The 12784-nt window shown below is 47.5% G+C and overlaps 1 protein-coding gene across 1 annotated transcript in view; it reads right to left on the bottom strand.

Moving 5' to 3' along the window:
• Positions 1-12784, bottom strand: part of LOC142440134 (kinesin-like protein KIF28P) — a 111048-nt gene that overhangs the window by 45025 nt on the left and 53239 nt on the right. The window contains exons 7-13 of the mRNA XM_075542695.1: positions 11472-11583; positions 9458-9525; positions 6911-7020; positions 6019-6140; positions 4171-4261; positions 2829-2883; positions 1246-1369 (exon numbers count right to left, since the gene is read on the bottom strand). Coding sequence (XP_075398810.1) covers positions 1246-1369; positions 2829-2883; positions 4171-4261; positions 6019-6140; positions 6911-7020; positions 9458-9525; positions 11472-11583 — 682 coding nt within the window. The remainder of the gene's footprint in view (positions 1-1245; positions 1370-2828; positions 2884-4170; positions 4262-6018; positions 6141-6910; positions 7021-9457; positions 9526-11471; positions 11584-12784) is intronic.

The raw sequence follows: 12784 nt of genomic DNA on the forward strand, positions 1-12784 counted from the left end.
TCAAAGACCAGGAACAAAAAAATCATATCATTGTGAATGATGGGGAGTGTGTAGTGGAGACCCAAAGCCCATCTGCAGGCAATTGGACATCTCCTTACAGAAGGGTTGAGGGGAGGAGACAAGCCAGTAAGGGTGCAGTATAGCACCAATGAAACATACAACTTTCCTCTAGCTCTTTAATGCTTCCCCTCCCCCCCCCCATTATCATGATCCCAATTCTACCTTACAAATCCAGCTTGGTTACAGATAATAACTGGAAACACAGGGAATCCAGGACAGATAAACCCTTCAGGGCCAGTGGTGGGAGTGGCAATACCGGGATGGTGGAGGGAAGGTGGGGTAGAAAGGGGGAACCGATCACAAGGATCTACTTATAATCCCCTCCCTGGGGGACAGACACCAGAAAAGTAGGTGAAGGGAGACGTCGGACAGTGTAAGACATGACAAAATAATAATTTATGAATTATCAAGGGTTCATGAGGGAGAGAATCAGGGAGGGAGGGGGAAAATGAAGAGCTGATACCAGTGGCTCAAGCAGGAAGGAAATGTTTTGAGAATGATGAGGGCAACAAATGTACAAATGTGCTTGACACAAGGTATGTATGGATTGTGATAAATTGTACAAGCCCTCAGTAAAATGATTTTTTTAAATACCCAAAAAAGAAAATGATGATGGCAACAAATGTATAAATGTGCTTGAAACAAAGGGCGTATATATGGATTGTGATAAGAGTTTTACCAGCCCCCAATTAAATGATAATTAAAAAAGAAAAAAATCGGGTGTTTTATAAGATTTTCTAGGATGTTGAAGATGATTTGGTTCATCCCTGTGTTTTCTAGGTGAAGTCAAGCTAACAGATCTCTCAACTCCAACAACTGCATCTCAATGATACGAGAAAGAGATTGTGTGGTTACCATGGTGCTGGGACATAGGCACACACACCCAGGGAGCACCCAACAGCCCTCACTGTGGACTTTATGGACCCTTCAGTGTCTCATAGGAGCTGTTGGGCAGTTGTCTGCAAGCACTATTGTAAACCACCAGCCTCCGTGGGGGAAAGATGAGGCTTCCTACTCCCATAAAGAATTACAGCCTTGGAAGCCCACAGGGGGAGTTCTGCCCTGTCCTGTAAGGTCACTATGAATCGGCAAAGAGTAGATGTCTCATGTGATGTGCTCACAGGAACCTCCTGCCTGATGCTCAGGTTGGGCTTATCACACTGTGTGGCCCCACGTCAAGTTTACCAAATGCTGCAGCTTTGTCTTCGTCGAGATTGGCACGCCATTAACAACGACTTTGCATTTGCTGTGCGGAGTTACTGTCACTTTGCCGTCCAAATTTGTGAAAGAAGCGTGTTTATCCAAAATTCTGGAAAGACAGAGGAGTTGGTCTACATCACCAGGTAAGGGATGATTTCAGTGTACAGTTTAGGCTTCTCTTACTCACTTTCACAATTAAGTAAGAGCTCTGCCTACTGAACAATGACTCTGAGCTTTCGCTGGGGCTCTCTTGTGGGCAGGGGACAGAGGGACCCTGCCCTAGGGAACACTGAGAGTTGGGGGGATATGTTGCAATTTATTAATGGAAACAACACCAACTGATTGCCTGTAGCTGCAAGGTACCAGGAGACCAAGAAACAATAGCTAGGGTCAACAGATACAGCTCAGTGGGATTTGGTGGTGAGGAAACATGCAAATATAATAATCACAAAAGTTTGAGAAGACAATCGGCTTGATAATCCACCTGACAGGTAAATTTAGGCATGTTTCTGGGTCTCTATCTACATACATTCATGATAAGATTTGGGGCTAGAAGTCAGAGGTGTCATATTGCCTGCCTCTTGTTTGCCCTTTGTAACGATTTTAGAACATTCCCAGATTCCTTGGCAACCCTCAATGCTCTCGACGTTAAGACACATGTCTTTCTATATCATTTATTGGCATGGAGACTAGTCTCAGCTCATCCTTGGAATTCAATCATTTACAAATGTGAGTGTCGGACTTAGAAGAGGTAAGGAGAATTCCAGGAACTATGTGAGGAAACAAACTGGAGGCTGGCAGTGCCGGGACAGGCAGCACAGGGTGAGGCAATGCCAACCTGCCCCTCACTCAACACTATCCTTCTTCGCAGGCCCTTCTATAGAATTGTGTGCTTTGGCTCGGGGAGACCTGAGCTATATGCAGTGCAGGCCAGGAAGGCCTTGTCTTATAGCAGCTGACCGTGTCTGGCTGGCTGGAAGCCTGAGAGCACTCAGGGAGCCAGGATCCAGGGCAGAGAAGAAGGGCGGTGCCCTCCTGCTCCAAGTAGATTTGGGAAGATATCTTTGGTTTCATGAGAGTGTCACAGGAATTCCACAGGAAGTGCTGGAGGGAGGCCTGGGAAGAATGATCACCCCCAGAGTCTGGGCTTTCTGTTTGGAGCCACTGAGGGCTCCAGAGACCAAGGATGCTTTTGCCATGTAGTGAGACCATGAGAGACGTTGACCTTCTGTGGTGGGTGTGTCCTGTAACTCTCTTCATTTACTGGCCAGATCTACGTGTATCTCCTTGTGAGGAAATTACAAACATAGCCTAGCAGATGACTCTCCCTCTACTGCCAGGAGCCAAGGAAACAAAATGGCTACAGAGAATCAATTTCTATTAGAGACCCTTCCCAGAAACATTAGAGGGAGGCATTGAAGAAGGCTGGAAACCTTTTTATTCTTGACTGTCACGTGCATTTGTGATCTGGACTGACAACCATTACGTGTGACCCCTAAGAAGCTCCTCAGCCTTCATAGCGACAATGCACTACTATTGGACAAGGGGGAGGATTTGTAGAAGCTTACCCGAGGCCACGTAGCGTGATGGCATTTGAAGCAGCCTGACCAGCCACACATGAACCTATAAAGAATTGGAACAATGTTAAGTGCTGAAGTGGAATGACTTGCTATGGCTTTTCTATCCATGTCTTTGGAACTCCCACCAAATGGCTAGGTGCGACCATACAAAGACATGTGTGGAAATGTAAGAGAAGGGATGAGTGGATTTTGTCATTCCACTAGGTATAGAGGTGAGCTCTCTAAGAAACTGGGAGAGAGAGAATCTAGGACCAACAAGAAATAAGGGCCACCAGTAGAGTGGCTGTAACATCCCTCTCTGAAGCCGTCTCTTCCGAGGCACCAGAGGCTGCAGGACTGAGATCATGAGAAGGGGCAGAGGAGCCACACCAAGACCCTACGGCCATGTGAATGGCTTCCTGGCCCGTGGAGCCAGGCAGAGGCCACGGTGCTATGTAGCTGAGAGAGCGAGAACCAGAGAGAGACATGCCTGGCAGTATTCCTGAGAAGAGGTGTCTGGGACAAAAGACCATTTTATAGCCTGTAGGGCCATCATCATGAGTATTATCTATGAGTTGTGTGTAGTCATTGCAACAAACTGTGGAACCCAGCAGAGGAGCGCTGTAGGGAGGATGTTCAATGTCAGAATAGGGTAAAGAAGGGTGGAGAGTGACCTCTCTGCCCGCTGCCTTATGGTAATTGACCTTGAGCTGGTGTGGAGTTGGAGTCCCCCACTCCTTTGTGTGGCTGCAGGAGGTCAAGCAAGTCAATAGATTTTCAAAGGGTTTTGGGGACTTGTTTTGTTTTTAAGGATTAGACCTTATTAATATGCTTGATATTTTGGAATTATTATTTTCTCTCCAATAGGATCATGTGAAGACATTTTCCCATTGAAATTTTTAATCAGAAAATTGGTACTTGGACATCATCTGACTTTCAGGATAATTGCTTCCTTGGCTACCCTTTTTGTGGGATGCCTAACTTTCTTTCAAGTTCTGCCTGCTTCGTGTGGATTGTGGAAGAAGATGTTGAGTCTGGGGCTTGGAACACAGCTGCAGCGACAGGAAAGGTAGTATTCTTTAAAGTGTTCTGTCTAGTGACTGGCCCTGTGGGGAGTTTGGAAAGCATCAAGTCCAGGCCTTCTGGGCACCCCCTGCTATCCTTCTGAGAGCCCATGGGTCTTGGGTTTGCATAGTGGCTAGGGTGAAGACAGCGGCTGCTTCTACAAGACTGAAGGCTGGGTTCCAGTGCATTCAGTGCTTATTTTGCTCAAGAAACAATGTCAAAGACTGACCCCTCCTCAGAAGTCACAGAAATGGAACAAGAAACGCAGCAGGGTGGGAGTCAGTACCAGGGCGAATGAAGTACTTGAGTACTCCGGTGAGCTGGGGGTCCTCGTTGACATTGAGGAGGTGAGGAAAGGTCTTCATCATTTGCTGCTCCTGCAGAAAAAACAAGAGGCTGTAGCCACCAGACAGGGCAGCACAGCACACTGAAGAGACTAATGCTCTTCCTTTCTACCCATGTCTCTTACCCAGATCTTCCACTACTGAAGTGAATTCAGAAGAAGAATGCTGTGGGGCTGGGGTCACCCTGTGTTCAAGGGTGAGGGCCTGCTAGCAAGTTAGCTGTTGGGAGCCTGGAGGCTCTGGATGGGCCTATCCGTAGACACTGCTGGTTTCTGACCTTCTTCTTCCCTTCCCAGCTGTCTTTGCCTGGCCTTCTTCCTTTGCTTCAACCCCAACAGGCTCTCACATCTGCACCTATCTGGATGTCCTAGCCGAGGGTCCCACCTGGATAATCATTGCCAAGATCTCCATTAAATGTGTCACCCTACATCCCATTCTCTCAAAGTCCTCTGGTGGCCTAGTTTGATACTCAGAGGTTGATAGCAAGAAGTAGATTATTGCATTCCCTCCCCTCCTCAGGCTACCTAAATAAATGCTGTCCTTGAATATGTGTTTTTCATATAGTTTATATGAGTATTATGCTTATAGAGGATTGATAGTCAAACAGAACCAAAATAAATTAAGCAGGCAAATGGGAATGCTTTCTGATAAAGAGTAAGGAGAAATTCTTATTTACTGTCCATGTAAAACCTACAATCTTGTCTGTGTACCTGACCCTCTGATTACTGGGTATGCTCCAGGCTATACCTAAACTTCAGGAATCCTGGGTCCCTAACTTGACTGGGCCTCCAGCCTCAGACTTCTATTCCATCCACACCCACTGCTAAAGGATTTCAGCTATTCTAGGAACCATGAACCTGCAAAACCCAAAGTGGCTGTCTCCCACAACCGCCTGGTGTCTGGGGTCAGGAGCACCCTGGGGGATTCTCAGAGTTCCACGGGATATCGTGGTTGGGAGGGAGGCAGGGGTCATTGCACCCTCACTCGTTTGACACATTTCACATCTCAGCCCATTGCTGATCTGATATTGGCTGTGAAGCCCCAAACAAATACTTCGGTTCAGGTCTACACCACCCAATCCGCAGAAGACAATTCATCTGCCTCAACTCCTCCCCCAATATTTAATCACCAAGGACTTTGAGTATGATCACCAGCTTCCCTTACCCACATGCACCAAGGCAGTGGCTTTCTTCCTTATTGTGACCCGCTGTTCTCCCCTAGGTCCGCAATCCTATTACAGGCCATGTGACACATTGCAAACCACACTCAAACTCACTGCCGTGGAATGGGTTCCCACTCAGTGACCCTAAAGGACAGAGGAGAACTGCTCCCTAGTGTTTCCAAGACTGTAAACCTTTTCAAGAGTAGATGGCCTCACCTTTCTCCCTTGGGGAAGATGGTGGTTTCCAACTGCAGACCCACGTAACCCACTACACCGCCCGGATCCCTAGGGCACGTGGCAGCACTGGTAAAGCCCGATTCAGTTGCTCTGCGTTGACTGTGCTCCGTAGGCTTTGAAATGGCTGGTTTTCTAAGCAGCAGAGCACAAGGCCTTCTTTTTCAGGCACATCTGGGTGGGCTCAAACCTTCAACTTTTCTGTTTGCAGTTGAATGTGGTAACCATCTGCATAGCACAGAGACTCCATGTCACATGTCCCCAATTACACTGTCACTAGAAAACCTCACGGAAAGGATCCATTTGACAATAGCTCCCAAGGCAGTCTGTGTGGGGGGGTGGGAGGGCTGCCAGGAGGCAGGTGCAGCTTCCGCGAGGTCTGAGTGAGGCTCACCTGGGCAATGGCCATGAACTGCTGCCCCCACTCTTCCCGAGCCTGCTCCAGCTGGTGTGCCCAGCTCATCTGAGTAGTGTGAATAGCACATTGGTTTTCTGCCAGGAAGCATGCTGGGTGTGCTGGAAGGAGGCAGATATTTTAAGCAACAGATCTGCAGTTCTCAGTGAAAACATGGTGCTCTCTGGGGGAAAGTGAAACACTGAGCACTTGTAAGCCCTACAAAGTGTCACAGTGTTCTCATTCACTAGACAACATTACCCATTGGTCAGTTTGTGGCACTGCGGTGGCTTGCACGTTTCCCTGAAGCTGGAAGCTGCTACTGGGATGTCACATACCAGCAGGGTCACCCATGGTGGACGTGCTTCAGCAGAGACAGGCATCCAGCCTAGACAGTAAGGTGTGACCATCTAATGTGTGAAAAGTCACCAAGGGGAACCTCACGGATCACAACAGAACATGGTCCAGCTCACTGCTTTGGACTGGAAGAGGTCAGTACATTTGGTAACGTGGAGGGCCGGTGAGGATGGGGGAGGTCGTCAGAAGGATGGATTGCCCAACAGCCTCAATGGTTCCAGGTGAAGCAGGGTCAGCCTCACTGGGTCCTGCTTTGTATAGGATCACCGATCACGGGGGCTTTGGGGCAACTCAAAGGGAGCCAACAACAATCATTCACAAGAAAGTAGAGTGGGGTCCTCAACAGAAGGGTAGGAAGCTTAAGATTGTATTTGTTACTCATGTAGGAATTTGTCTCAAAACATTTCCTTTCAAGGATGGGGCCACTGGGGGTTGCTGCCCCACAACTCCCTCTGATGCTGTGGGAGGGCCCCAGCCCTCAGCTCTGAGCATCAGCCAGGTCCAGTCCCTTCTGCTTGCTCCTGACTCAGTTTACCTGCCATTCTGGAGGTGCTACATCCAAGGAGCTGTTTGCTGTTCTCTGGCCTTGACTCTCTCCTCAGCTTCCAGGTGTTCACCACAGCTTTGTTCCGAATCCTTTTAGCTCTTTCATGTGTAAAAAGGAGCAGCATTCAGGTCCTGCACCAGCACCACCCAAAGCCCAAGCCCAGAGCGCTTTCTGAGTCTCCTTGAATTACCTAACGCAGCCGTTTTCGGCCTTCTGAATGCCGCGACCCTTAAATACAATTCCTGATGTTGCGATGACCCCCCAACCATAAAATTAGTTTTGTTGCTATTTCATAACTGTCAGTTTTCTACTGTTATGAGTTGTCATATGCAGGATGTATTTTCATTGTTACAAATTGAACATAATTAAGCATAGTGATTCATCAGAAAAACAATATGTAATTATATATTGTGAAATACTTATTTCTAATTACAAATAAATGAAATTTTGTCTTGAAGCATGGTGTAGCATGGTGTAACGTGGGTATCTTCCTGCTGGGTATTCGTCTGTGGGCATCTCTGCATGTGGGCAGACCCGCCTGGAGAGGGATAGAGGAGCCGTGTCTCGGTTCCTAAGACCATCGCAAATATGTGTTTTCTGATGGTCTTAGGGGATCCCTGTGAAAGGGTCATTCAACCCACAGGTTGAGAACCACTGACCTAAAGTTACTTAAGATCCTACCATGTTGGGTTTCACTAAGTCACTAAGACCTCAAGTGAGTTCAATGGCTTCCGTGGCTCAATGGTACACTTGAAGTTCAGCCAAGACCTAGAGCCGGCTCCTGCTGAGTTCTGGGCTTGAACACTCAGGGTCCAATGGGCTGAGTGCTCACTCAATCATCTGCTCCATCGCTCTTGTTGCTTCTGCAGTAACTCATATCACGGAGGGGATTCTTGACCCCTCTGCCATCTACATATGTCAGGCCTGGAGGGGTTCCAGTTCACTCCCCTCGTGCAGCCAGAGAAAAGATGAGGTACCGACACATATTCCATAGGGCATACTTTTTCCAAAAAGGTATTTGCTTCTGTCTGAAATTCAGTTATTTTCTGCATCTGCAAGCATATCCCTCTCATTTGACCCACGGGGCATCGAGCCCCAGAGACGGGGTGTTCCTCTGCATGACACTGGAGCCACAGGCTTGCCTCTGATAACCAAGGAGATGAACCTACTGGACAATGGTAAAGACGCACTCTGAACTAAAGGCTCCAACATGCAGGACAGATGTTGGGAGAAAATACATGTGAGTGTAAAATGATATTGAGGCAGTGCAGTGGAAGAACGAGAGGCAAAGCATTTGCCTTTGGTGAAGAAAGCTGATGGTGCCTGGCTATCAAAAGATATAGCATCTTAAAGACTTGAAGGTAAACAAGTGGCCATCTAGCTCAGAAGCTACAAAGCCCACATGGAAGAAGCACACCAGCCTGTGTGATCACGAGGTGTTGAAGGGATCAGGTTTCAGGCATCATAACAAAAAATCAAATCTTTGTGAATGAAGGGGAGTGAATATTGGGGACCCAAGACCCATCTGTAGGCAACTGGACATCCCCTTACAGAAGGGTCGCCGGGAGGAGACGATCCAGTCAGGGTGCAGTGTAGCACTGATGAAAAATACAACTTTCCTCTAGTTCCTAAATGCTTCCTCCCCCTCCACTATCATGATCCCAATTCTACCTTGCAAGTCTGACTAGACCAGAGGATGTACACTGGTACAGATAGGAAGTGGAAACACAGGGAATCCAGGGTGGATGATCCCTTCAGCACCAGTGGTGTGAGTGGCGATACTGGGATGGTGGAGGGAGGGTGGGGCAGAAAGGGGGAACCAATTACAAGGATCTACATATAACCCTCTTCCTGGGGGACAGACAACAGAAAGGTGGGTGAAGGGAGACGTAAGATATGACAAAATAATAATAATTTATAAATTATCAAGGGTTCTTAAGGGAAGGGGGAGTGGGGAGGGAGGGGGAAAATGAGGAGCTGATACCAAGGGCTCAAGCAGAAAGCAAATGTTTTGAGAATGATGATGGCAACAAATGTGCTTGACACAATGGATGTATGCATGGATTGTGATAAGAGTTGTACAAGCCCCCAATAAAATGATTAAAAACAAACAAACACTCCAGGGGGAAGTCCCCTCACTCGGTGCCGAAAGTTCCTGAAGAAGTTCCTTCTGGCATCGCTCATTTCATTTTTCAGTCGGGTGACCCCACTCCACGCCCACACCCGACCAGTACTGCTCTCTCCTCAGCTCCTGCTCTAAAGGAGAGCTCTGTGAATGGCCATGCTAAAGGGGACAGAGAGCTGGGTCAGCAGTGGCACCAGGGTCTCCCCCATGAATGAGAGCCCACCCTTCTCTCCCACCAGGACTTCAGGGACAGGCTCCGGAGGGACCAGCTTCTTCCAGATGGTCTCCTCTGAGATTGTTTTACTTCTTCTCATTCCTGTGTCACCAGTCATATGGCTCTCCTTTCCCTTGGGCCCGAATGCCAACCCACACTGAGACCCACGGTGGAAAATCAGTGTTAACAAACGTACCTTTCGGCATATCTCAGCGTGGATAAAGTCTCCTCGTAGCAGATGTCAGCTGGGCTTATGGCTGCTATCTGTAAAGATACCCTCTTCAGATTTCTTTCTTTTTATGTGTCGGTTTGTTGTTCACAGCCACAGGACACTACCGCATTTTGTCATTTACAAGCTCCTTCCAACGTTCACACTCGGACAGAGAACTGAGACGGACGTGAGCAACTAAACCCGATGCCACGCCGCCCCTCCTCAGCCTGGACCACAGCTGGCTCGCTCGGGGCTGTGAACCACGGGGACCTTCAAACGCTGCTGTCCGAGAATGGCTGCACAGCCCAGCGGAAGCAGGCAGTCTGCTGACTCACACGAGGAGAAAGTGCTGAACTGGGAGCTTTTCTGCTGAGTGTATTCTCAGCAGCAGCAGCACGGCTGCCCCAAAGGTGCCCCCTCCACTCCTGGGTAACCGCTGCACTTGTATGATGTCAATCCTGGCTATTGACTTTGCGTCATTTCTTCTAGAATTCAGGCCAGAAAACTCACGTTTGGAGGACTAGGAGGAGGGCAGGGTCACAGGGGGTGACCAAGGGAGGCCATGAGGCCACTTCCAGCACGGCAGCCCCTGGGGCTTTGGGTCCACAGCACAGGCGCCTGGTGGGGAGCTGAGCTCTCTCTCTAGACAGCTTTAACTTCACAGCTGTAACGCTCAATTCATTCTCATTGCTCCCTCTCACTGTCACAGGATTTCCAGATGGATATTTTAGAAGTGAAAACAATTAGTTTTTTTCCCCAGGTATTTGTACTGAATCAGGGATTGATGCCATAGAAACTCTAAAGCTTGGTTGTTGGCTTTGCTGCCTCTTTGATTTGCTCTCTCTCTCTCTCTCTCTCTCTCTCTCTCTCTCTCTCTATATATATATATATATATATATATAATTATATATTTATATATATTTTATATATATATATAATTTTATTTATTTATTCTTTTCCCCTGAAAACATTGCAATGATTTCATTCAGTCTGGGCCTTGTCAAGTCAGGGGTCACCTTGTGTCTATCAGGTGACTTTACACACATCTGCCCAGACCGGTTAAGATTTCAATTTGTAGTCCAATACCCAGAGTGTACTCTTTAATCCCAGATTAGGGGGCCATCTCATGGAGACCCCCGTATACTGACAACCAGAAGAACTTTAAAATGAAAAAATTTATAAATGGTTAGGCAAGCCAAGGATGATGACAAAATTTGGAAGTGAAAAATGTTAAAGATTGAATAGGATAAACATAACTGTCCTTACATCATACCCACGAGCCATCTGTATCTGATAAAGGTGTAATCCCCCAAACATATTTTTCAAATTAGCTAGGCGAGATTAAATCATAAATGCTAAAGATATGTTTTACTGGGTGTCTTAAAGAAAGCTTCCTGGGAGAAATCACCAAAAGGAGGGTTTCTTTCCTAACCAGGACAGCAGGTCGGAGGCCAACCAGAGTCCACTGTGTCCCTTCCTGCAGCTGAAGCTGACGGGGAGTAGAGTCCTGGTCGGAGCACACTGCGCACTATGCTCCTTTGGCAAACATTCCGTAAGATGAGTTCACTCTGTCTACACGGCACAGTCGGCCAGCCACGCCCCCGCTTGGACAGCTGCCTCGTGTCTGTCTGACACGGAAACAGTGATTTCCACCCTGGCTAAGTTAGACTATAGAACATCGTGAATGATGTCTGCCAGGTTGTAGCAATGAAATAAGCACGCTTCTGGTAGAGAATCTGAAACCGAAAGAAGAGAATACTTTTTAAAATATAAGTTGACCTGGAAACGTCCCTGGGACAGTGCAGTGGACAGACCACCAGGAGTCATGAAATAATACGTAAGCATGTGCGGCGCAAGAGCTCTGAAATGAGAACCTAGCAGTTTACTGAGAAGACTCGTAACAACCATCGCTTCTCGGCCCTCTGGCTAAGAGCAAGTGCAAAAACAGTAACAATCGCAGCCAAGCCAGGCCAAAATATTACAAGGAACGGATTTTTACCAACGTAGTCCTGCTGTTGCCACCCAGAGACGACTGGAGCAGTTTGGTCAGGACAGAATCTCTGTAGGGAACGTGCAGGACTTTATTCCCCATGGCAGCGTGAGCCAGAGTGCTAGTTGGAAAGAGAAAATACAGAATAAACAAACAAACAAATAAAAGAGCATGCATTTGTAAAAACCCCTCTCCCTGTGAATAAGAGAGAAACACTTCTCAAGTCACCCCTTTGAGCCCATAAACCTGAGACAGGTCTCTGAAGAACAGCTAACAGAACGCCCTGGAAATGTGCTCTCGTTTTTAATACTTCCTGATTTTCATTCAGTTGAAGGGTTTTCCCTCTGGTTGATTTGTTGCTGTTGTCGGGCTTTCTGTTTGGCATGTCTCTCAGTATATGCGATCCAGGATAGGGAAACGCAGAGGCAGTGACGGGACTGGCGGCTTGTTGGGGGTGTGGGAGGAGGGGCTGGGAGGGAAATGGGGAGCTCGGAATGAATACAAGAAGGAGAAAATGTCCCAGAATTGACTGTGGTGATGATATAGAACTGTTTTTAATACGACTGAACTACGAGAGTGTGTGATGTGTGAATTATAGGCCAATGAAACAATTTTTAAAGTAATATTTTGTGGGGGGAGGTCAGATGCTCACAGCCATCCTCCCAGTTGCCAGACTGCAGTGGGCCCCACTCCCTGCTGTTAAAGACAATGGGCGCCTGCAGACAGCTATTTGATTCCAATAGTTGATTACACCCTACTGATAATGGTTCCTATGGAGATCCAGAGAACAGGTCAAAGTTAAGCCGCCATCCTAAACCTAGGATCTGCCCATCCTGTCACATGTATATCCCCAATCTCCTCTTCCTATTGCGTGTATTTCCCTAGACCACCCCCTCTCATTAATGTATTACCTATAGCACAACCCCTTCCTGTGATGTATGTCCTAGCCTGTAATTAGGGGGCTAGCATGTCCCCGGAGAATATAAAAAGCCTGGGCTAGCATTAAAGATCTCTCTCTCCCTCCACGTGGACCATCGAGCGGGGCTAAGGTGAGCATGCTACCATGAATTGTGTCTGACTCCATTTATTTCAATACTTCTCTTCTATCTCTCATGCTCTCTATAACTTTACTATGATCTTTACCTATTATCGCTGTACAATTGCGCCTACTGGACCCATAATGATGTGTTAGGGGCTGGCTTCCCCTGATAATATCTAACAGAAGAGACACTTTCTATATCCTGCAAAAGGAGCATAGCTTGACAATACAGAGTACTGACTCCTTCACTGAACTCAACCCTGGAGAAACCATACCTGACAGG

This window comes from Tenrec ecaudatus, chromosome 1 (genome assembly GCF_050624435.1).
Source record: "Tenrec ecaudatus isolate mTenEca1 chromosome 1, mTenEca1.hap1, whole genome shotgun sequence".
NCBI classification, from domain to species: domain Eukaryota; kingdom Metazoa; phylum Chordata; class Mammalia; order Afrosoricida; family Tenrecidae; genus Tenrec; species Tenrec ecaudatus.